This window comes from Zingiber officinale, chromosome 10A, assembly GCF_018446385.1.
Source record: "Zingiber officinale cultivar Zhangliang chromosome 10A, Zo_v1.1, whole genome shotgun sequence".
NCBI lineage: Eukaryota > Viridiplantae > Streptophyta > Magnoliopsida > Zingiberales > Zingiberaceae > Zingiber > Zingiber officinale.
Genome location: NC_056004.1, coordinates 38,285,669 through 38,312,334, shown reverse-complemented (window position 1 = coordinate 38,312,334; position 26,666 = coordinate 38,285,669). Strand labels below are relative to the sequence as shown.

General features: G+C 38.8%; 1 protein-coding gene across 1 annotated transcript; it reads left to right on the top strand.

The window, feature by feature from the left end:
* Nucleotides 1–20,011: 20,011 nt before the first annotated feature.
* LOC122026606 lies at nt 20,012–23,589 on the top strand. The gene is made up of 7 exons (XM_042585342.1): nt 20,012–20,416; nt 21,793–22,002; nt 22,096–22,188; nt 22,288–22,404; nt 22,483–22,920; nt 22,998–23,252; nt 23,341–23,589. The coding sequence occupies exons 1-7, from the start codon at nt 20,012–20,014 to the stop codon at nt 23,587–23,589; spliced, it is 1,767 nt and encodes a 588-aa protein (XP_042441276.1).
* The last annotated feature ends 3,077 nt before the right edge of the window (nt 23,590–26,666 follow it).

Genomic DNA, 26,666 nt, shown 5'->3' with positions numbered 1-26,666 from the left:
CTCAATCACTCTGCCAAGCTTCAGGTCCCCTCGACCCACTTGAACTTTCACCTGGGTTCCACGATCTGCTAAGATTTCTCCGCCTTGCCTCCAGCTAGGACTTTCCCGGTTAAGTAAACATCCTGCACACTTAGTCAACTTGTTAGATCATAACAAGACTTAACTTGAACCTTTGACAACATCAAAACTTAGGTTTGATTCTGGTGTAGCTTGCACCAACAATAATTTATGTACTTCATTTAATTTGGTAAATACAATGCAGGCCAAGTATCGCCCAAAAATTAGATACGGTTTAAACAATATGGTGATTACTGAGCAAATATTTTTATTCTGCTTAAGTGGACGTCAATTGGGAGCTTTAAGGAGCGATCGATTAGGTTTCCTTAAGGAATCTCGAAGACGTTATACCATCACAAGGTTAGTGAAAGCATTTTTAGTTCCACTCAAATCATAGTCGATCGGGAAATCTCTTGAAGTAGCCCGGACGGGTCTTCATGAGAGGAACCGAAGACTTTAAACTAGCATAAACATAATCGATCAGGAAATCTCTTGAAGTAGCTCGGATGGGCCTTCTTGAGAAGAACCGGAGACTTTAAACTAGCATGAACATAGTCGATCGGGAAATCTCTTGAAGTAGGCCGGATGGGTCTTCTTGAGAAGAACCGGAGACTTTAAACTAGCATGAACATAGTCGATCGGGAAATCTCTTGAATTAGCCCAGACGGGTCTTCTTGAGAGGAACTGGAGACTTTAAACTAGCATAAACATAGTCGATCGGGAAATCTCTTGAAGTAACCTGGACGGGTCTTCTTGAGAGGAACCAGAGACTTTAAACTAGCATAAACATAGTCGATCGGGAAATCTCTTGAAGTAACCCGGACGGGCCTTCTTGAGAAGAACCAGAGACTTTAAACTAGCATGAACATAGTCGATCGGGAAATCTCTTGAAGTAACCTGAATGGGCCTTCTTGAGAAGAACCGGAGACTTTAAACTAGCATGAACATAGTCGATCGGGAAATCTCTTGAAGTAGCCCAGACAGGTCTTCTTGAGAGGAACTGGAGACTTTACACTAGTATAAACATAGTCGATCGGGAAATCTCTTGAAGTAACCTGGACGGGTCTTCTTGAGAGGAACTAGAGACTTTAAACTAGCATAAACATAGTCGATCGGGAAATCTCTTGAAGTAACCCAGACGGGCCTTCTTGAGAAGAACCGGAGACTTTAAACTAGCATGAACATAGTCGATCGGGAAATCTCTTGAAGTAACCTGGATGAGCCTTCTTGAGAAGAACCGGAGACTTTAAACTAGCATGAACATAGTAGATCGGGAAATCTCTTGAAGTAGCCCGGACGGGTCTTCTTGAGAAGAACCGGAGACTTGAAACTAGCATGAACATAGTCGATCGGGAAATCTCTTGAAGTAGCCCGGACGGGTCTTCTTGAGAGGAACTGGAAACTTTAAATTAGCATAAACATAGTCGATCGGGAAATCTCTTGAAGTAACCCGGACGGGCCTTCTTGAGAAGAACCGGAGACTTAAAACTAGCATGAACACAGTCGATCGGGAAATCTCTTGAAGTAACCCGGACGGGCCTTCTTGAGAGGAATCGGAGACTTTAAACTAGCATGAACACAGTTGATCGTGAAATCTCTTGAAGTAACCCGGACGGGCTTTCCTGGGAGGAACCGGCGACTTTAAACTATCATAAGCAAAGTCATACAGGATTGAGTACCTGATCAAAATATGATAGAGCACAGGACTCTATTGACCCAAATTAATCGGGATTACACGCCCGACCGAAAACTCAAAGGTTGATGAAATTCTTCATATTAAATCGACCGGGATCACACGCCCGACCGAGATTCAAAGGCATCTGGATTTCTTTATCACTCAGAATTACAATCCTGAAACGGGATTCAAAATTCAGTGGGAATTCTTTCAAAATTATACTCCCGATCAAAATTCATAGTCTTATGAGATTCTTATGATTTCCTTATATATTACTGCTCAAGATCACGCACCCAATCAGAAGTTACAATCATATACCTCAGGGTGACAATCTGAAACTTTATACATTGCCCTCAGGGCCACATATACCTCGACCAACATGGCCGAAACAATAACAATAATAAAAATACAACAACCAAGCATCCACGCAGTTTAATAGTAAACAAACTAAAGCAGTGATAAGAAAACTCAAAAACAACCCTACTCAACTACACCCATAAAGCTCAAAAACACGACGAAACAAAATCCACTCACCTCTTCTGCCATCCAGGCAGGCATGTAGTAAAACAAATCCAAATAAAACTCATCGACAACATCCATAGAGTAAACTAATACAAGCCCATATAGTGCAATAAGAAAATAAGAACCAAAAGTTCGAAACAACACATCCTCGCGACATGCAGGGGACTAGCAACTGGAAGTCCCCGGACAACCTCAACCTGAAATGTAATAATAACCACGGTGTGAGTCAACTCCTCAGCGTGTAATATTGACATGTATAGTAAGAAAATAACAACTAGCAGTAATCATGCGTACAATCTCCTGATATAAGAAAGATAAAATGCAACTGAATAAACAGGAGAAAACTGTACTAACCAGGACCTGGGTATAAGTATAACAAGGTCGTCGGACCGAGAGTGTCATAAATCCTGTATGCATGTAAATCATATGCATCCATCCAAATACAGCAAATAAATGCAGCAAACACAAGCAATAAATGCATCATTGCGTATGATGTCAATGACATGCCCTGGTCACCCCTGACGCCAGTCAGCCATCTCACACACGATGGTGAGACCGAGTGGGTAGGGCTGTGACAACCGTGCACTCTGCCATCACTGCTCCTGATGAGTGACCGAGTGGATGGGATATTGTCGGAGTACACATATCCTCCTACCCCAAATCATAAGTGGGGGAGCTCAATGCTCTCATCTCCCTGAGCTTGTCCAGAGGAGGGATCTCTGACGTGCTACCACACTGCGTCACACTACCCATGAGTGGACCAGCGGAGCACCGACAGAGCACCTGCTGCAACACACACTGACTGATAAAAACTACTAACCCATGAGTGGTTGTATGTGCAGATCCATGTAACTGGCAATGCGCTTAACAATAATGGAGCCGACTATCGCACACCATGCAATCATGCGAGATGGTGCATGACACTAAGCATAGAAAATATCCTGAACCTATCCATATATATAATGTGTACCCTAGAACAAATCGACCTAATCAATAGTCTAGGTACACAGGTCAGATAATGTATCAAAACCTAGGTCCTGAACATAATAAAACATGGTTGTGTTACTACCCCTATAAGCATGTATAATCAGGTAGGTACTAACATGAAGTGCATAACAAGTAAACAAAACAAGCATGTAACAGATCGGGTAGTGACCAACCGAAACAGATAAGAAATATAATCATTGTTATTTGTTAAAAGCATTACTATGCATATCAAATGACATAAAGTCAAAGTACCCGCCTCCAATAGAAAGGATCATATCCGGTCCAAATCTGATGTCGAGATACTCGTCTCACGTCAAAGTCCTGTGTCACCAATATAAATATATTTTATTTAGCTACAATTCATATAAATAGCTAAATAAAATCTCTAACCCTAAATTAGGGTAAAACCCAAATCAACAATTTCCCTTCCAAACCATGCTCCCAAACCAGAACCGTTACCTCTACGGTGGTAGCTCCTTGTGTCTAACTGAGACACCCCTCACGACTAGCTGCTTGTGGTCTTTTGTGGTCTGAGAAATGGCTGATAGCATACACAGCCAAAACTACAATGATCATCCAACCTAATTAGCACAAACTTCCCATTAAGAAATAGGAATCTAGTTCTCTACAACCCAAGATCAAAATACCTTACCACAATCTCGTATCAGCAGATCCCTCCTAATAGAGACCCAACAGAATGTGGTTGATGCGATGGGTGAAGAAAGAACCCGACAGTGGAAATCCAGGGCTTGGTGTCACATGGTCTCCCGGCAAGCTCCTGTGGACCGCGACTCGGAGAAGGAGAGGTCAAGTGGCGCTTAGTGGCTGGCACAGAGGAGGCGATCTATGGTGGGTCGGCGTTGCTCCGTGCGGCGGCGATCTAGGGTAGAAGCGTCGCAAGGAAAAGGGAGATCGACTCTAGGGTTCCTAGGGCTGGCGGTGTCTTGGGAGGGTGAGGGAGTCGCGGGTCGGCCAGGGCTAGGGCAGAGGAAGCCGCGGCGGCGTAGGCTATGGCGACGACAGCGACGCTTGGGCTCGGATGCCGGAAGAAGGAGAAGGTGGCTGGCGTCGCTAGTCGCAGTGGGGATGGGGCATCGCGAGGAAGGAGGAAGAAGGGTTCACCCGAGGTTTCCCCTTAGCCGAAGGCTTTGTACACAGAGAGAGAGACGTCGCGGCGATTTTGCGAAGATGAGCGGTTAGGGCAGGATATCGGGAGAAGAGAAGGCGCAGGAAGGGTTCGGCGACGGGAGAGGAAAAAAGAAAATAAAGAAAAAGAAAAGAAAGAAAAGAAATAAAAAAAAATCAAACATTCCCTCACTTAAATAGGGTAGCCTAAACAGACTTTTCCGTGGCTCAGTTTTTATCCCCGTAAACTCGTCCATACGGTCTCCGAAAAATTTCCAAAAATTCTGAAAAATTTTCTTATCATTATTCGCCATTTTTTTTCAGTATTTTACATTCTCCCCCACTAATAAAAATTTGATCCCCCAAATTTTGTTATCTACCATCAGGAAATACTAACAACAGGTAAAGAGTATAAATGCTGAACGGTAAATTAAATCACATACCTCAAGTGAAAAGATGGGGGTATTGAGCTCGGATAGTATCCTCGAGCTCCCAGGTAGCCTCCTCATCCGAATGATGCTGCCATCTAACTTTAACCAGCCGGATAGTCTTGTTCCGCAACTGACGCTCTTTCCGGTCCAGAATCCGTACCGGAACCTCCTCATTAGTGATGTCAGGCTGAATGGGAGCTGAGATATCTGTCAACACATGTGTCGGGTCGGGTACGTATCTCCTCAGCATAGATACGTGGAATACGTCGTGAACGCCTTCCAAGGACGGTGGTAGTGCCAGCCGATAAGCTACTGCTCCAATCCTCTCCAAGATCTGGAAAGGGCCAATGTACTGCGGAGCTAGCTTACCTCTGAGGCTAAATCTCTTCACCCCTTTCATGGGTGAAACTCGCAGAAATACATGGTTGCCTATAGAGAACTCCAGGGGTCTGCGTCTCCGATCAGCATAACTCTTATGGCGGTCCTGCGCCTCTGACATCCTCCGTCTGATAGTACGGACCAACTCTACCTCATGCTGAGCTCTATGAGGTCCCAACAGCTAGGCCTCCCTAACCTCATCCCAGAGGGTGGGTGTCCGACAAGGTCTACCATACAACGCTTCAAACGGTGCCATCTGGATAGCCGAATGAAAGCTGTTGTTGTAGGCGAACTCTACCAATGGCAAATGGTCCTCCCAACTGCCTCCAAAATCCAATACACATGACCTCAGCAAGTCCTCTAGAGTATGAATGGTTCACTCTGACTATCCATCTATCTGCGGATGTAAAGCTATACTGAAACGGAACTGAGTGCCCAAGGCCTACTGCAGACTCTGCCAGAATCGAGACGTGAACCGAGGGTCTCTATCCGAAATAATAGTCAAAGGAACACCATGTAATCTGATGATCTTCCGACAATACAGATCTGCCAATCGATCCAGGGAATCAGTCTTCCGGATCACTAAGAAGTGCGCCGATTTGGTTAATCGATCAACGATTACCCAAATCATGTCATGGCCTCATCGTGTTCTAGGTAAACCCACCACAAAGTCCATGGTAATATGTTCCCATTTCCACTCAAGAATAGGAATTCGTTGAAGTAATTCGGCAGGTCTCTGGTGCTCGACCTTCACCTGCTGACAGACAAGACATCTCGCTACAAATTTCGCAATGTCTTTCTTCATACCGTTCCACCAATAGGAACGCCTCAAATATCGATACATGCGGGTTCCACTGGGATGGATCGCAAATCGAGAGCGATGAGCCTCCTGAAGTATCTCCTGTGAGACCGGGTGAAACTGCAGTACGCATAATCTGCCTCGAAAGTATATAATACCCTCCTCATCTCGTGTGAACTCGGTCTGCTGCCCGGAAGCTATCTGGCTGCCAATAAACTACAAATGCTAATCATCGGCCTAGGCCTCTCGGATCCTCGTCCTGATCGAGACTGAGCAACTATGGTAACCAGAATACCCTGCTCTGTCTGTCCCTGCTCCTGAAGGCCCAACTCAGAGAAACCCTGAACCAAGTCTGTAACTGAAACTTGATGGTAAGCCAAAGTCCCTCTGGACTTCCTGCTGAGTGCATCGGAAACCACATTAGCTTTCCCCGGGTGGTAGCTAATGGTATAATCATAATCCTTTAGGAACTCCATCCATCTCCTCTGTCGGAGATTAAGTTCTTTCTGGGTGAAAATATATTTGAGACTCTTATGATCAATGAGAATCTCAAAGGTAATGTCGTACAGATGATGTCGCCAAATCTTTAGAGCAAAGATGATGGCGGCTAGCTCCAAATAATGTACTGGGTAGTTCTTCTCATGCTCCTTCAACTGCTAAGAAGCATAGGAGACTACCCTGCCGTGCTGCATCAGAACAGCGCCCAAACCCTGAAGAGACGCGTCGGTGTAGAGTACAAATCCGTCCTCTCCAGCGAGCAAAACCAAAACTAGAGTCGACACAAATCTTCGCTTCAGCTCCTGGAAGCTGGTCTCGCAGTCCTCGGTCCAAGTGAACTTCACGCCTTTCCTGGTCAGGCGTGTCAATGGCATAGAAATCCGGGAGAAACCCTCGACGAATCGTCTGTAATATCCAGCTAGTCCCAGAAAATTGCGGATCTCCTAAACTGATTTCGGCTGCTCCCAACTGGTGACAGCCTTGATCTTTTGAGGGTCTACTGAAATACCTCTGCTAGAGACCACGTGTCCTAAAAAACCGACTGAGGATAGCCAGAAAGCACACTTGCTAAACTTCGCGTACAGCTGATGTCGTCGAAGAGTCTCCAAGACTGTGCGAAGATGATGCGCATGTTCCTCCTCGGAACGCGAGTAGACCAATATGTCATCGATGAACACGATAACAAACTGATCAAGGTACTCCAAGAAGACGCAGTTCATCAAATCCATAAATACCGTTGGAGCATTGGTAAGCCCAAATGGCATTACCAAAAACTCATAATGGTTGTATCTAGTACGGAATGATGTCTTCTGAATATCAGATTCTCTGAATCTCAGTTGATGATATCCGGATCATAGATCAATCTTAGAATACACTGATGTACCTCTGAGCTGATCAAATAAATCCTCGATCCACGGTAAGGGGTACTTATTTCTGACGGTTACTGCATTCAGCTGTCTGTAGTCAATGTACAACCTCAGTGTATCATTCTTCTTCTTGACAAATAATATCGGAAAACGCCATGGTGAAGCACTAGGGCGTATAAATCCCGTGTCTAAAATCCTAGTAGCCACTCACTTGGCTACCATGATTCATAAACTCTAGTACTTAGCTTGGAGATCTAGAGTTCGAATCCTGGGGAAGGCAAAAATCCACTGGCCAGGGGTGGGAAGACCTAGTGAGTAATGGCACGACCGAGGGTCATCGGTCGACGACATAAAGGGTCACCAGTTGGGCAGCCAGTTGGGCCGTCCAAGGGACCGCCAAGGGGTTACCAAATGGGCCGCCAGTTGGGCCGCCCAAGGGGCCGAGGGGCCAAGGGGCCGAGTCGTTACAATAAAAAGGCGCCTTTTTATTGTAACGACCCGACCCCTCGGCCCCTTGGGCGGCCCAACTGGCGGCCCAACGGGCGACCCCTTATGTTACTCACTAGGTCTCCCACCCCTGGCCAAGGGACCGCAAAGGGGCCGCCAAATGGGCCGCTGGTTGGGCCGCCCAAGAGGCTGAGGGGCTGGGTCGTTACAAATATGATACAAAAGGAGCCCTTTACAATCATCACATAATTGGTACTACGACTAATACTAACACCTTAGTCATAGATCATAGGAATATATGTTTAGTAAATAACAGTAAAGATAAAGAGAGAAATTAGGTGCTGTTTCCTACTTCCTTATGGAGGAATTGCTTCTCCTTTCAAGGCAATGCCCTTGATGTCTGTAAATGGGTTACCCTTGTCACTAGGGCTCCTTGGGTATACAATCTAAGACACTTCTTCTACGAGATCAGTAATTTCTACACAAACATTCCATCTAACATGGAAAAACATCTCATTCACATTAGAACAAATAGATACAAAGCAAGTTAATATCATGTAGATAGATAAAAGGCGTATCCATGAATTTTTACATCATAACACAACCACAACTACTCCCTTATCCTAGAATAATGAATCTACTCCATGGGGGAAAGAAAATAATCCAAAGACATCGAGAAATAAAGCGATTAAAACCCAACAAAGAGAAGGAGGGAGAAGAAGACTTATCCAATGACATCGAGTAATCCTTGGGTCCAATACTTCACTTCCAGAGTTGATGGAATGCTAAAATCTGACTCGTATCGTCGAACAACAGGTGAGGAAGGCATGGAATGATAACAGGATAATTCTCTCAAGGCCGGCGGCTTCCCCCCTCTAGAAAAGGTTTATAACCCCTTTTATAGGCTATGGCACGGGCCTGGCATGACCCATGCCATGGCCATGTGAGATTCACACGGCCAACATCGCCTTGGCTTCGGGTCAAGTGACACGGCCGTGTGAGATCCACACGACCGTATTCTTCTTCGGCTCTCGATGTATTGCACGGTCGTGTGGGATTACACGACCGTGTGCTTCTTCAGCTCCAGATGGGTGGCATGACCATTTGAGATCACACGACCGTGTGCTTCTCCTCCTTTGGATCGACCACACGACCGTGTAGGATCACAGGCCGGTGCCAGTATCTTTTGCTTTCTCTCTGGTTCATTGACAATAGTATTTTTTGCTCGAAAAGTGATTCTTGTCAACATAAATGCACACAAAGAGCAGATCTCCAACATCGATGAGTAATTATGCTATACATATGATAAGGAGTGGAAGAATGCATAAATCAATCATGAATAAAGTACATGATTGTGCATCAAAACATGCATAAAAGAGTATAAGATCTACGCACATGAATAGACGACATAACAGTTTAAGGATATTGTATCTACTATTAGCTAGTAAGCAAATAGATCTTCATAAGGGAAGGTTCAAAGGATAAAATCTACCCATCATATACTAGACTTGACTGCTGAATGCTATCACATACCTGTTCGCTCTCCGCAAGTGTACGGAAATGCCACAAGTAATATAAAAGATTATCATATCCACAGGGACAGGAATAAGCACTAGAAATATTTCAACGCGAGTTAGCTAAACAACTAATCAATTGGTTTCCAAAAGCTAAATGTAACTAATGAAAAGTAAACATAGAAATGAAAGATCAACAAACAAGATTATGGGCTATGATAAATGAATGTTCTAGGAGTTTTGGTTTCTTTGTAAGATTCCTCAATGTAAATGATCTACCAAATCCTATTTCTCAATTGTCCAACATTTATAGTGTTGGTTGCTACTCGGAAAACCTAGAGGTTCCACTGTACAAAAATTTTGTACAAAGGTCTGAACCTTTTCCTAGCTACCATGTGTTCTTTTAAATTAAATTTTGGATCGCCTGCGGAACTTAACACGTTTGATCCAAAACTTAATCTATTTGTTCTTTAAAGTTTAGACTTAGATCTCCTGCGGAACTTAACACGTTTGATCCAAATCACCTAAGTTATTAATTCCATTAAATATTAATTTCCATAATTGGTTCCCAGTACTGACGTGGCGAGGCACATGGCCTTCTTGGATATGGGAACAACCACCACCGACTAGACAAAACCTTTTATGGAAAGCTAATATTTAATTTCCTAAAATAACTTTAGGTCAATCAAAAAGAACAATCAAATCATAAGGAAAAGAAAAATAAAAGAACACAACTTCGAAAAATATATTCGAAATACTAGAATCGTAAGCCTCTTGTATTTGGTATTATTTCCAAAAATAACTAGTATGATGCGGAAACAAAAATTACTAGTTATACCTTTTAGAAAGACCTCTTGATCTTCTACCGTATTTCTCTTCTAACCTCGGACGTTGTGTGGGCAACGATCTTCCGAGATGAGAACCACCAAGCACCTTCTTCTTCCTTACAAGTTTCGGCCATCAAAACTTCTCCTATGATGAAGAGGTTCGGCCACCACCACCATGCTCCAAGGGATCCTAGAAAAGAGGCTTCTTTTCTCTCCTTCTTCTCCTTCTTAGATCCGGCCACCAAAGATATCTCCACCATGAGAAGGTTTCGGCCACACAAAGGAGAGGAGAGGAAAGAAAGGGCCGGCCACACCCAAGGAGAAAAGAGAGGAAAAATAGAATAGAGTCGTTCACCTTGAAGCCTCCTCTACCCCCTCTTTTATAATCCTTGGTCTTGGCAAATAAGGAAAATTTAATAAAAACTTCCTTAATTCTTTTGCCATTGAAAAGGAAAATTTATTTAATTAAAATAATTTTCTCTTTTCAAATTATAATGGCCGGCCACTCTTCTTCCCAAAACAAGGAGAGTTTTAATTAAAACAAAAATTAAAACTTCCTAATTTGTTTCTAGAAATTTATAAAAATTTCTCCAATAATTTTAATCCCTTCATGATTGGTTAATAAAAAGAAATTTTATAAATTAAAATCTTTCTTTTAAACATGTGGATAATTTCCAAAAAGGAAAGTTATCTCTAAAAATTAAAATCTTCTTTCAATCTACATATAAGGAAAGATATTAAATCTTTTCTTAATCTTTTGTAGAAACTAATAAAAGAGAATTTTTAATTTTCAAACTTTCTTTTAAATCATGAATATAATTAAAAGGAAAGTTTTTACCAAAATTAAAATCAACCTTTTAATCTACAAATAAGGAAAGAGATTTTAACTCTTCTCTTAATCTTTTGTAGAATCTTATAAAAGGAAGGATTTAAATTTTTAAACTCTCTTTTAAATTATATTATCCACATAAGAAAAATTTTAAAATTAAAATTCCTTTTTATTTTAATAGGGACGGCCACATGAATTCACCCATGAACATACCCATGGCCGGCCCTAGCTTGGTCTCCAAGCTAGCTTGGTCGGCCCCTATAGGATGGGTAAGAAGGTGGGTATAGGTGGGTATAGTACTCTATAATTAAGAGGCTACGATAGGGACCGAGAGGAGGAATTGGTTTTGGTCTCCCGATAAAATTAAGCATCCCGTGTTCGCCCCGAACACACAACTTAATTTTATCAATAATAATTCATTCCACTAGAGAACTATTATTGAACTACCGCACCAATCCCAAATTACATTTTGGGCTCCTTCTTATTATGAGTGTGTTAGTCTCCCTGTGTTTAAGATAACAAATGTCCACTAATTAAGTAAGTTACTGACAACTCACTTAATTAATATCTAGCTCCAAGAGTAGTACCACTCAACTTCATCGTCATGTCGGACTAAGTCCACCTGCAGGGTTTAACATGACAATCCTTATGAGCTCCTCTTGGGGACATTCTCAACCTAGATCACTAGGACACAGTTTCCTTCTATAATCAACAACACACACTATAAGTGATATCATTTCCCAACTTATCGGGCTTATTGATTCATCGAACTAAATCTCACCCATTGATAAATTAAAGAAATAAATATCAAATATATGTGCTTGTTATTATATTAGGATTAAGAGCACACACTTCCATAATAACTGAGGTCTTTGTTTCTTTATAAAGTCAGTATAAAAGAAACGACATCTAATGGTCCTACTCAATACACTCTAAGTGTACTAGTGTAATTATATAGTTAAGATAAACTAATACCTAATTACACTAAGACCTTCCAATGGTTTATTCCTTTCCATTATGGTCGTGAGCTACTGTTTATAATTTATAAGGTACTGATAACATGATCCTCTGTGTGTGACACCACACACCATGTTATCTACAATATAAATTAATTGAACAACTACATTTATCATAAATGTAAATATTTGACCAATGTGATTCTTATTTCTAGATAAATGTTTATACCAAAAGCTAGGCTTTTAGTATACACTCTAACATATAGAAGGTTGCCGGTTCTCTCTTGCAATAGAAAATCGGCCTAGGACTAAAATATATACCTAAATGTGATTAAGTAGATATGAACTTATGTTGTCCTTACACGGGCTTGTTCCTGTCACGAAGATCCCTCGGATGATCAACACAAGATCATACTCCTCAACCCATAAGATATAAAGATTAATCCCTAAATCTATCCTACCCTCTTGAATTATCCTATTTTCCCCTAAATCTTATCCTTCAAACGTCCTTACACGGACTTGCACCTTTTGCGTGCTTCCCTCAGAAAATCGAGTGGGAGATAATCTCTACAAGATCCATAGGACATTCAAACAATCAATCTAAAATAAGAATTAGGTCCACAACACAACAATTCATTCAAGATTGAATTGATACAAACAAGACAATATCATAGAAGTAAGAAAATGGAAAATCCACAAGAGTTTACATCAATTCATCATACAAATACTCCCTCATCCTAAAACAAAGAGATCTACTCCATGAATCAAAGAGAGAAATATGAAAATACAAAGATTACAAGCATTTCTTGATCCCCAATTCAAGAAGAGGAGAGAAAGAAAAACTTATCTAAGATAAAGCTTGGTCTTCGGATCCAATCCATGCTCTCGAAGTCGAATCCATTGAAGATCCGCCTTTAGATCGCCTAGAAATCCTCCCAAGATTGGAAGGAAAGACCCAAATCTCGCTCTCTCCCAAGAGGGAGAAGATTTCTTTTCAAATCTTGAAGAAGGGTTTAAATAGAGGTGAAGTTTGGGCGCCACACGACCCCGTGGCACGACCGTGTAAGGTTTACACGACCCTGCCCACTCTCCTCTCTGCCAGCCTTGCACGGCCGTGTGTGAGACACGACCGTGGCAAACATCCGCCAATTGCCCCTTACATGGCCGTGTAGATCTACACGGCCTGAATTGTCTTAGCTTCTGGAAATCTGGCACGACCGTGTGATGCACACGGCCTGCTTCCTTCTCTACCACTGAGAACCTCACACGGTTGTGTGAGACATACGGCCGAGGCTTCTCCTGTCTCTGGAAAACTCACATGGCCATGTGATGCACATGGCCTAGGCTTCTTCTCATGTCTAGGTTCTTCAAATCCTTGCACAGCCGTGTGAGGTTCACACGGCCATGACCACTTCGTTTCCTGCTGCAACCTTCTGGCCCATGATCTCCACACGGCCTGGGCAACCCCCCAGAGCAGGGCAGTGCGTGGTTTAGGTAGGGCACCTTCTTCCCTTGCTTTGCTCACAGATTTGGCTTCGAACACGAAATCTTCACCAATTTCGACTCCTGTGTACAGAAAATGCACAAAAGCAGATCTTCAAACAAAGAGAGTAAATATGCTAAAAAGGAAAGCTGAAAGTACGAAAATGCATAGATCAAGCATGCTCAAAGTATGTGAATGTGCGTCAAAACATGCCAATAAGTGTATACAATCTACGCACATCAATACCCTATTTCTATTCATGTGGGAAATTGTTAGAAATGTGAATGAAAAATAATAGGTGGAAGAAGGAGACTTCATTGTGAATGAGATTTGAGTCCCACATTGAAGGTTTCATAGCCTTAGTGTTAGTTTATATTGTTTCACATGCATACATGATATAAATAAATGCATGGGGAGAGACTCACTCTTATGCGTGGGTGCGTAGGAAGGGGGGGGGGTGCAAATCTAGGGTTGGGATTACACTGAACCAAGTTAACTCATGTGCGAGCACGACATGCTCACATCCAATGTCGGATCGGTTGGGGCAAAATTTGTCGAAGTAAAACAACCAACATTTTGCCACATGTATTCTTTTTTGCTTGTTGCTCAAGAGGGTAATGGAAGCATCAACTATTGTTAATGGTGATTTCTTAACCTCCTAAATAACAATGGTCGACCATTGAGGGATGCTTATTATCATTAAACCTTGAGCATTAAATGATCTTTACTTTGTGTTCAATTTAGATAAGGGATGATGCTCCTATATAAGGAGACCATAGTCTTGAGCAGGCACTACAAGAAATTATAGATTTAACCACACCTAATAGACAACAGTTTTTTGAGAAACTGTTGTCTTTTTGTTATTTAACAACGATTTTGTTGAAAAATGTTGTTGTTAGTCGTGTTTTTTAAAAAAAGACAACAATGTTTAAAAAACCGTTGTCTTTGACATACATAAGACAACAGTTTTATGTCAAAGACAACGGTTTTTTAAACATTGTTGTCTATGAGATATCTTTATTTGGCATACGACAACAGTTTTAATCAACCGTTGTCTATTAGTGTTGTTTAAAACTATGTTGAAACTATGTTGTCTATTAGTTTTAATCAACAGTTTAATCAACATAGTTATTTGCCTATGTTAAACTATGTTGTGTATTAGTTTTAATCAACAGTTTAATCAACATAGTTATTTGCCTATGTTAAACTATGTTGTCTCTAAGATGGATGGATTTTAATCAAACTAGGTTTTAAGATGGATGGATTAGCAACACTTCACGTTTTCTTTTTACCACATCGCGCGCACCGCCACCAAAAACCCGCGCTAACCCTAATCGCCATCTTCTCCCCGACGACGACCGCCATCTTCTCTCCTTCCACTCCACGCCGTTCACAAGTTCGCGATCGTCGTGGCTCATTTTGTCCCGAGGTGCGTTTTTCTTCTTCTAATCTGGTGAAGAATCATAGCTCCCGAACGCTTTTCTCTCTTCTTTGTGCTTTTCTCGGAGGCATAAAAGTGTCTTGTTCTCTTTTAGTCAATATATCATTTCCTTGAAACCACACTGCCAAAGAACACACCATTAGAAGCATCATGAACCTACGTGACATGTATTACATATATCTTCCATTCTTCCACTTTCATTATCTTCTGTCTTCTTAAAGTTTGAAGTAAACCTACGTGCCATGTATTACATATATCTTCCATTCTTCCACTTTCATTATCTTCTGTCTTCTTAAAGTTTGAAGTAAACTTTAAGGGCCCAACATTGTCAATGTGTGCAACATCTTTAGCCAATTGTAATTCTAAATCATCATCATTTTCTGGGTGGGCATCCAAATCTTTGAACAGAAGGCTTCCCTTGGCATCTGAATCTATGTTTGAAATGTCACTGCTAGCTGAAACATCTGGATTTGCTGGGTTTGCAAGGATCCTTTCAATCTTTTCATTTCTGTTAACTTCCTTGTCTCCTTGCAGCATTGTTTGCTTCATAGATTTTTCCAGCAAACAAGGATCATGAACTGCCTGTGGCATCTCATCATACTTATGGTCTTCACCTAGTAGTTGATTTGCCCTGAATTCATTGCAATCTTGTGAGAAAGCACCGACTGCTTTTGCATTATTGTGTTCTTCATATAGCATAACTCCAGTTTCTTTTCGGTTGATCTTAGTTTCCTCCAATTTCATCTGTATCTTCATCAACTACCAGCCCAGATACAAATTTCTGAGACATGGATGACTCTTTCTTTGAGCATGGTTCCTGCCTAGCTTCCTTCAGGGTTTCCACTGAATTTCCATTATCTTCTTTTATTTCAAGATGTGTCATGAGCTTGTTTTTCTTGTCAATGATTTGCTCTTATATACCTACACTAGATGTTATTCAAACATGATAGGCACAAGATTTTGGTCATCTATGAATGTAAAATAAGATCAGTATGATATTGGAAAATTAAAAGTGTCAAGCAATCTATGTAATAGTTTCAGTGGCACTAGACAACCTCCTAGCTTGTAGAATAGCTTCCTCTTGTAGTTTCTCAATATGCTGAATATTAGAGGATTTCACCATATATTGAATGTTAATTGACAAATTGTTACCTCAAGTTTCTCATAGTTGCCTGCAGACTAGCTTCCTGTTTCTTTATTCTTCAATGAAACAATAGTTGCCTCAAGTTTTTCAATATGCTTGCTTGCTTGACAAATTTTTAATCTGCTTTTGGTATTCATTAATAGTCCTATCTTTGAGCTAGAGTTCACATTATAGTTTATTTCAAATATTTTTTCATCTAAGGTGGTTTTGAACCCTTCACGTTTTTGCACTAAACCCTTCCCTTTCTTCACATCCATAGATAGTTTTTCTCTTATTAGCAGATTCGCTTATTTTAATAATTTAGTTACTTGATTGTATAGATTGTATGCTAAGAATATCTTATGTTTCTTGTTCATTGTGTTAAGATCTTGTTGTATACTGTACAATTGTTTTGAAGGTAGGTGTTATCTCATTTCTAGCTGATTAGTACTTATAACAAGAATGGACAAAGAATGGATGTCAAAGGATAGACTATCTAGTGAATATGATATTGGAGTAGAGTCTTTCTTGCAATTTGCACTGGAAAACGCTAACGATCCTAATGCAATACCTTGCCCATATGCAAGATGTGGTAACATAAAGAAGAAAAATGTTGAAACTATAAGGACACATTTGTATTGTAATGGTATAGATTTGACATATCATACATGGATATGGCATGGGGAAAGAACTATGACAGAAAACTCAATGAACAGTAATGATCGCGTGGGGCAAGATGAATACAAATATTTTGCCGAGGAGCCTATAGATATGGTGCAAGCTGTATATGATAGTTATGTTGAGAATCCAAGCGAGTTCAATAAGCTACTTGAAGATGCCGAGAAATGTTTATATCCTGGATGCACAAAATTCACAAAGTTATCTGCAGTTGTGAAATTATTTAACTTGAAGGCAAAATATAGTTGGAGTGATAAAAGTTTTACCGATTTACTTATTTTGTTAGGAGAAATGCTTCCAGATGACAATGAATTACCCTTATCTTTGTATGAGGCAAAGAAAAGCTTACGTGCATTAGGGATGGATTACGTGAAAATTCATGCTTGTCCTAATGATTGTATCTTATACCGGAAGGAGTACGAAGATTTTGCCAATTGCCCTACTTGCGGGACATCAAGGTGGAAGTTGAGCAACAAATCCAAGATAAAAGAAGGAGTTCCTGCAAAGGTCTTGTGGTATTTCCCACCCATGCCAAGATTTCAAAGAATGTTTCGGAATAAGGTGATATCCAAGGAGTTAACCTGGCATACTGATAAAAGAATTCATGATGGATACTTACGTCATCCAGCTGACGCACCTTCTTGGAAATTAGTTGATCGCATGTGGCCTGATTTTGCTTCTGAGCCCAGAAATCTGAGATTGGCTATATCAGCAGACGGGATTAATCCCCACAGTTTGTTGAGGTCTACATATAGTTGTTGGCTAGTTTTAATGATCACATACAACCTTCCACCATGGTTGTGTATGAAGAGAAAATTTATTATGCTCACTTTGTTGATATCTGGTCCTAGACAACCAGGAAATGATATTGATGTTTACTTAGCACCTCTGATTGATGATTTAAAATGTTTATGGGATAAAGGTGTCGAAACATATGATGCATATCGAGAAGAAAGTTTCTCTCTTAAAGCTGTTCTACTATGGACAATCAATGATTTTCCTGCATATGGGAACATGTCAGGATGTGTTGTGAAGGGATATCATGCATGCCCTATTTGTGCAGAAAAAACTTATTCAACAAGGTTGAAGCATTGTAGAAAAATGTCATATACAGGCCATAGAAGGTTTCTACCTTTATGTCATCCTTATCGAAGGCAAAAGCAGGCATTTAATGGAAACCAAGAATTTAACCTTGCACCAAAGCCATTGAGTGGCCATGAAGTTTTGGAAAGAGTTGAAAGAAATAATTATCAGTTGGGAAAAATCAGCGGAAAGCTATCATCAAAGAGGAATGATGGAGAAACATGTTGGAAAAAGAAATCAATATTCTTTGAACTTGAATATTGGAAAGAGCTACATGTTCGACATGTTCTTGATGTGATGCACATTGAAAAAAATGTCTGTGAAAGTCTCATCGGTACATTATTTGACATTCCAGGAAAAATAAAGGATGGAGTCGCAGCAAGATTAGACCTTATGGAAATGAATTTAAGAACTGAACTGGCACCAAGGATTGGGGAGAAAAGAACATTTCTGCCAGCTGCCTGTTACACTCTAAGTAAAGCTGAGAAAAGAAGTATTTGCAATTCTTTGTCAGGAATAAAGGTCCCTGAAGGTTACTCATCTAATGTTAAAAACCTTGTGTCGATGAAGGATTTGAAACTTGTTGGCCTTAAGTCACATGACTATCACACTTTAATGCAACAATTGCTTCCAGTGGTTATTCGTGGTGTCTTGCCAAAACATGTCAGAGATACTATCACTCGGTTGTGTTTCTTCTTCAATGCGTTATATAGTAAAGTAATAGACGTTTTAAAGATGGATGACTTGTAAAGAGAGATTGTAATGATATTATGTTTGCTTGAAAAGTATTTCCCTCCTTCATTTTTTGATATAATGATTCATTTAACTGTTCATCTCGTGCGAGAGGTCAAATTGTGCGGACCCGTTTGGTATAGACACATGTACCCATTTGAAAGATACATGAAGATTTTGAAAGGTTATGTGCGCAATCACAATCGGCCTGAAAGGTGTATAGCCGAATGTTATATTGCTGAAGAGGCTGTCAAATTTTGCTCAGACTATCTATCTAATGTCCACACAATTGGGATACCATCAAGTCATCACAAAGTAGAACGTACTAAGCCTTTATCGGGTGCAATAGTGCACTCCGCTAGGCATGATGAGTTGCAACAAGCACATCGTTACATATTGACGAATGATGATTAGATTGATCCTTATATTGAGTATGTTCTCTAACTTATCAATACTTTTATGCAATTTGAATTCATTCTATTGGTTTATTTATTTAAAATAATTCTATTAGGGCACACATGGTGGAGTTGAGAGCAAGATTTCCTCAAAAAGCTAAGTCCAAAAAGTGGCTACAAGATGAGCATAACCGAACATTTATTAACTGGTTGCATGATATTGTACGTTCCAAAACTACTATGTATTAGCATACATACAACTCTTGGTATCTTACGCAAAAATTTAAATTTTATTATATTGTTAACTATAGGTTGAACGTGCGGTTGACCATTCGACCCTTCAAATATCTGAAAGATTAAAGTGGATAGCGCGTGGACCTAGCAAGAAAGTGTTAAAGTATTCTAGTTATTTGATTGATGGGATTACTTATGCTACGAAAGAACGTGATGATGTACGAGTTGCTCAAAATTCTGGAGTAAGCTTAGTTGCAAAGACAATGCAAGTTGCCAGTGCAAAGGATAAAAATCCAATTGTGTCGGACATGATTTTTTATGGAGTTATTGAAGAAATATGGTTACTTGATTACCACAAATTTCAAATTCCAATGTTCAAATGTAATTGGGTGGAGAATAATAATGGTATAAAAGTAGATGATCTTGGTTTCACATTGGTAAATTTGAAACGAATTGGATTCAAATCAGATTCTTTTATCTTGGGAAGTCAAGCAAAGCAAGTATTTTATATTGAAGATCCTGAAGATCCTGTATGGAGTATTGTACTTGCAACTCCTACTAGAGAGTCATTTGAATATGCAAATGGGGATGAATTGAAGACACTATAGTCCACTATCAATCTTTTACCAGAGAGTTACCATCAATGGATGCTTACGGAGTAGATGACAATGAACCCCAATGCCTTCGTGAAGATTGTGATGGCACTTGGGTTGAAAATGTTTAACCAATTATAGTTTTTTTTTGAAGATATGTTTGTAGACAATATTGATATGTATCTTGTTTTTGAATATGATTTTGTGCACATGATGGTATTTCAAATTTTTATCTATGTATGTTGATTTTCTTTTGTAGGTGAATTTCTTATTGTGTATTTTTTTTAAATATTGATATGTTGTTTCACTTTTTTATCAATAGATTAAATTTGAGATCTATGGCATCCTTTGGAAAGCTTAAAATCAAATCTGATGGTGATGACACAATTCATGCTTCAAGCAAGAGAAAAGGACAACCTGCAACGATTGGGAAGGGCAAAGGAAAAATTGCATCTACATCCACTAACAACAGTTTACAGGTTGAGACAATGCTGGAATCTACAGACACTGAAACAACAAGAACATCTAGAGGTCGTACCCATCTGGATAAGCTTACTAAACAAAGGGTTCAAGGAATTCGAAAGGAGGTAAGATTTAATAAACTTGGACAGCCAGTAGGAGGAGCTGCTATTGCAATGCAAAGTTACATTGGCTTGCTTGCTCGAGAAAAGGTCAAGATATCTTACAAGACGTGGAAACAAGTTCCAAATGAAGTTAAAGAATTGATATGGGAATCAGTTAATGTAAGTAAGTTAAAGAAATTCTGGTCAATTATCATGTTGCAAATTTTATTTGTCATATCATGGCATGCATGAAAAGATGAGTTAAAGATAGTAAAATAGTATGAATTGCCTGCTGTTCTTGCTACTCCAGCATTCAACAGTATGATTTTTATATATACAAGTTAAAGATTGGTTTTCTATTTCAAGTTGCTCTGCTGCATTTGCTCAGGTTTAGATAGTTCAGTTGAAGGTTCTTAAATTTCACAAGGTTCTGCTTCCTTTCTTTCAGCTTCATATGTTTCAGTAGGTTGTTCTTCTGTTGTTCGTGATTCTCCTTGTTCCATTTCAGTTTTAGATCCCTCAGCAGGTTCTTTTTCTATATCAGTGGGGTTTTCATTTGTACTTAGTTCTGGTAGCTTTGTTTCTGCATTAGCATTGAAACAATTGTAAAGCAAAGAGAAAACCAGGATTGCATTGTCGTCCAGTGTCTCAACAAGAAATTACCAAATCTACAAACATTGTAAGACCTGATTACCAACTGCCAATCATCAAACAATTTCAAAACGAATGTTGCTCCAACTAGAAAACTTAGGATTATAAGTAACCAACAATCGTCAAAGGATCCTAACATTGTCCTAGGTTAATTGTACGAAATCAAGAACAAATCCATTTGTCTGTCATATCAGTGTCCAAAGCTAGTGCTGTTTGTATATGTCTTTACTTGCACTTGATTCTTCAAACAAAATGTTAAGGGCATGATTTTATATCTGATATACACAAATATCCAATATGTGCAATAGCACAACAACTGAACTTAAGGCTCTAGACATGTTAAATACTAAAGCTCAATCTTCCTAACAAAACTATACAAATACAAGAGAAATGGTTGTATATCTCATTGTTTGTGGTTGTCTACTACAATCCAAAGCTTCCATCCATCTAATAACTTGAATATCAAATGTTTTCTGTTTTAGATATTACAACCCTACTGTCAACCAAATTATTATGGGTGTATAATAACCTCCTATTTTAAGGCATTAGTTTCATCATATTCGGAAGTGGATACATCCATGCGAGTTACTACTTGCCTATAATAAGGCGAACGATGTTAACAGCGCTGAGACTCTATCGTTAACTAAATCATCCAGATTGAAAATAGATCCACAATTAAACTAATAAACAAATAGGGCAAATCAAAAGCCACGAGCACTCCTGCATTAGCTTTGTTTTGGTAATTTCAGATCTCCAAAACACTCAATGATGAGAATGCCTTAAACTTAATGTATGTGTGTGTTGTTTCAATGCTAGAATAATTTCCAGAAATTGTGTTTGCTTATGGTGTCAATGATGAATATAGGTACTAATCAGTTTATTGTATTCCCAATTGTGTTTTATAGCTGACATATGATGTTCCCCCAAGTTGGAAGAAGGGATGTTTGAATTCAGCAAGTAATAAGTGGCGTCAGTTTAAATCCCATCTCACTCAGACATTCATTTCGAAGAAGCTTGACAAACTCGAAGAGTTGGATGAACCACCTAGCGGTTATGGTCTTGCAAGAGATGATTGGATTTCTTTTGTCAGGACTCGCATGTCTGATGACTTTATTGTAAGTTTAGTCTTTTGTTCTTTCAAAATAAGTAGATATTAAGGTAAATGATGAATTAGTAAATTTGATATGTGGAATGTTTCACTTGACTAGAAACTAAGTGAACAACAGAAGGAGAAAAGAATGAAGAACATATACCCCCATCGCCTTGCTCGTAAAGGATATGCACGATATGCTGAAGAAATAGTAAGTATATTTTGCTTATAAAATTCGTATAACGGTTTTGTTTAGCATTTAATAATCATTCTTATTTAACATATATCATTCAATTATTCTTGTTCTTAGGCAAATGAATTATGTGACGATGATGAAATCAATAGAGCTATTATTTGGAAGAAAGGAAGGGTTAATAAAGAAGGTAAATTTGATGGCCAAGAGTTGAAACAAACAATAGACAAGATTGTGAGAAGCTATGAGTAAAAATCAATTATTGTATTTCAATGAAACTTTTAAAGTAATTTTTTTTTATTTGGATGACAGGATGATTATATACAACAGAAGCGTGAGGGTACACTCGAAATTAATGGGACAAAAGAAGATATTCTTATGAAAGCACTCAATTCAAGAGAACATAGTGGACGTGTGAGGGCTGTTGGAGGTCATATCACTCCATCATTGTTCTTTAATGGTAGTAGATGGAAGACTGACCATGTTGATAGAGAGCTACTGATTGAGCAAAAGAGAGAGTTGGTGGAGGCTAGAAAATTAATTCAAGACCAAGATACACGCATTCAAAACCTTGAAGCAATTGTCTACAAAAAGGGTGCATGGGGCAGTGACATTGATGACAAAGGAAGTTGCTCGGTAAAGTTACCTCAGCAAAATGACAATAAACTGAACACCGATAAGACTTTCCCCAGTCATGAAGAGTTCAATGATGTCGAAATGCAAGTTGTGGATAAAGAAGTTGCTTTACAGGTATATAAGTTGTGGTTATATTTATTATTAAAATAAAGAGTTAGTATAATTCAATGACACAACTATTTATCTTTTAGGGTAAATCAGTTATTTTGACATTGGATTCTAGCACAGACATTGTTGCATATGGTACAGTTGTTGAGGTCATTGGAGTTAATCACTCTCTCCATGGTGTTCCGTTACCCAAGAATTGTATGCGTGTATCCATCGATGAAGCAATGCAGAAATCAACATGTTTGCCAGTTCCGATTCCCAATGAATGTGAAACTATTGGTGATGCTGTTGGAACCCATGTGGCTTGGCCAAAACACCTGCTGATGCTACGACAAAAGGTACATCTAAGATAATATTTCAAAGTAAATATCTGTGAAACTATTTAGTATTGCACCTATCTAAAAAGTTTACAATTACAATTATTAGAAGCGTCAAATGAAGAAAACGGCACATGTAGAAAATAACCAGACTTTGTTATCAAGTGTGCCAAGATCATTGCGCGTGGTGTATTGTTATTGTAAGCGTGCTCTTGAGAATGGAAGGAAATTGTCAATTGCTTTAGATCATGAGGTATTTCAAGATGATTATGAACTGAACTTGCATCTTGAGGACATTAGTGCTTTGTATCACTTGGAGCCAATTTCAGGAAATTGTGTGGTTGTTTACATATGGTAAGTCTTCGAATTACCTTGTAGTATTGTTTGTTCTTTTTTAAATTTAGTATATAAGAAGCACATACTTTATTAGATCAGTATTTAATATCTAATATAGTTCTGATTTTTTTTATTTCAAATGGCAGACATCTTTATAAAAAGTTGGTAAAAGAAAATAAGATTGATAAATTCAGATTTGTAAATCCGCATAGCATCCCAAACTTTCAAAAAACCACACAAGACAAAATAGGTAAAACTGAACGGTTGAACCAGAGGGCAAGTTTCTTAGCAGATAGGATGAGTGGTGCATCAATTAATCAATTAGTTTTGGTGCCAAGTTGCAATGGGTAATGAACATCTTTAATATCATTTTCAATTGATTATTTTAGTGAATTGTATGCACTAATTTTGTATTTGTGTGTAGTTTCCATTGGAATTTGACTGTCATTAAACCTCATAAGGAGATTGTTTACTTGTTGGATTCTTTAAGTCATCGCATTCGTGATGAAGATTGGAAATATGTTGTGGAAATGTGAGTTTATATATGCTTTTTATTATGTATTTAATTTAGTCATAAAACACTTATATATCAACTATGTTGAATGTATATATGAAGGGCGTTAAGATTGTTTAATTCGAACAATGGAAGGAAAGGAAGAAAGCATGTACAATGGGAAGTAATCAAGGTATGGGTACTTCTATTTCAATCAATCAAGGTATGTGTATATTTATCATTAACAATATCAATTGCCTTTAACGTAGGTTCCTAGGCAGCCAGATGCGAAACAATGTGGTTATTACGTGATGAGATTTATGAGGCAAATTACTGAAGAAAATGCAATGATCGAGGGGGATACACTACCATCGATAGTAATATTATCTTTATCATCTCAAATAATTAGAAGTTATTTAGTTATTATTTTTTTCCAATTAATTATATTTTGTTCTTTAAGATCATATAATTTATGTGTGTTCACAGTTCACAAAAGCGGAGTACTCTCAAGAAGAAATTGATGAAGTGCGCTCTAAGATAGCAGAATGCATACAAGATCATATTTATGAATAGGTATATACATGAGTTCATCTTATTGCATTTGACAATAATAATATTCAGTTAAATTGAATACATGCTGCTTATACTTGATTGCACTTGATTTGGAGATATCTGTCTCTGAGTCCATTTACCAAATCCAATCGGCATGACTAAACTGCACACATGAGTTCACAAAACTGCACAGGACGTTACAGATGAGAAACGTAGCAGAAGAGCAGATTAGATGGCGTTTAGGTGAAGATCATATTAATTTCTGGTTTGATACATGGTTAGATGCAGGTCCTTTGTTAAATCCCTCAGTCTCATCGTTAAATCTTGGGCTTTTATGTTCTTTACTAGTTCTATCTATGTGATTTCCATGATCTAATTAGCGGTATCCTCTATGATGTTGTCGAAAGTTTGGATTGCTCTTTTCTACTCTCTATTCCGTGTAAAAACTAAATAAACCATCTCTATGCTTTTGCATGATTGTCGGAGAATTTTATTCGAATATGAATTGGGGAAAATGCTAATATAGTTAGGAATTTTGATTCGTGCTAGAAGTTAGGCCGTTTACTGAGTCTATTTGAGTATCAAGAGAGTAGATCCTTATGATAATTGTGGGTTGATCAATTTGCTTGCTCTGTGAATTTAAATTAGTAAAGCTTGTTTGTTTAATTCTCTGTGTGCTGCTTTGTTGCTTCAGCCCTTGTTTGTATTTGTGATTTTGTATGCTCCAGAAATAAGTTGGAACTTGATTTTTCATGTCTAATTTAGCTAGATTCTATAATGCTTTTTTGATGCTCGATGATAGAACCAGAATCTGGTTGTTGCTCTAAGCCATTGCTTGCTCTGTGAATTTAGCTAGATTCTATATGCTTCAAATTGGATAGAATTTTTTTTGGTCTGTAAAGTTGATAGGTTTGGTTTACCATACTTAAGAGTTACTTGTAAAGCCATATAGCTGGTCTTTTAAGACATACTACTCTGAGTTTTTGTAAAACTGTAATAAGGTCAGGTACGTGTGAAATTTCCAAGAGATCCATTTTTTATGCCATTTACTCCTGGGAAATGAATTAACTTGTAATCATATGCTGCAGTTTCTGTGAAAGGAGAAGAAAAGAGAAGCTAGGAGGGAGGAGAAACCAGAAAAGGCTGCAGTTTAGAAGATGCACAGGCTGTTTAGAAGATGCACAGGTAGAGAAGACGTGCTCCAACAAAACATGATATTTTGGACTATATGTGTGATATATATCAACTTTTGTGATGTTTGAATGTTGATGTTTGGTACTTTTGTGATGTTTGAATGTTGATGTTTGGTACTTTTGTGATGTTTGAATGTTGGAATATTTGCATTGTAAATATTGATTATGTAGGTTTTTTATCAATGAAATTTGCACTGGATGTTTTTTATAAACCATTGAGTAGGAAAAGATTAATAAGTTTTTTATTTATTGTCAAAATGTTGTATATTGTACCCAAAGACATCAGTTTAAATATGTCAAACTGTTGTCAATGGCGTTAAAAGACAATAGTGACAAACTGATGTTATTTAACATCGTTGCCTAAAAAGACAACGGTTTTTAACCGTTGTCAAACCGATGTCGTTGGCTAAAAAGACAACGCTTTTTAGCCGTTGTCGTAGACAGTTCAAAACTGTTGTTGAAGAGCCTAGGCATACGCTCAAAGACAACGGTGAAAAATTGTTGTCTTTGTAGGAAAAGACAACAGTTTTTCACCGTTGTTAAAATGTTGTCTTTGCCTTCGCAGACAACGGTTAAAAACTGTTGTCGTTTGCCACCCCTTTTAACAACACAGCCTTTAACAACAGTTAAAAATGGCCTACGACAACGGTGAAAAACCGTTGTTGTATGTCTTTTTTCTTGTAGTGAGGAGAGACGCAGAAGCGAAAGCTATAACAAAGAAGAGAATCTCCATCCACCTTCATTCCCCAAATCTTCTCTCCACTGTGCATTGCCACTCAGTGGTTTACTTGTGATAGCAATTAGATACATTCTTAGTTTTCCATGAACAACCAGTGCTTGGTTGTGTATCTGGTTTTGCTA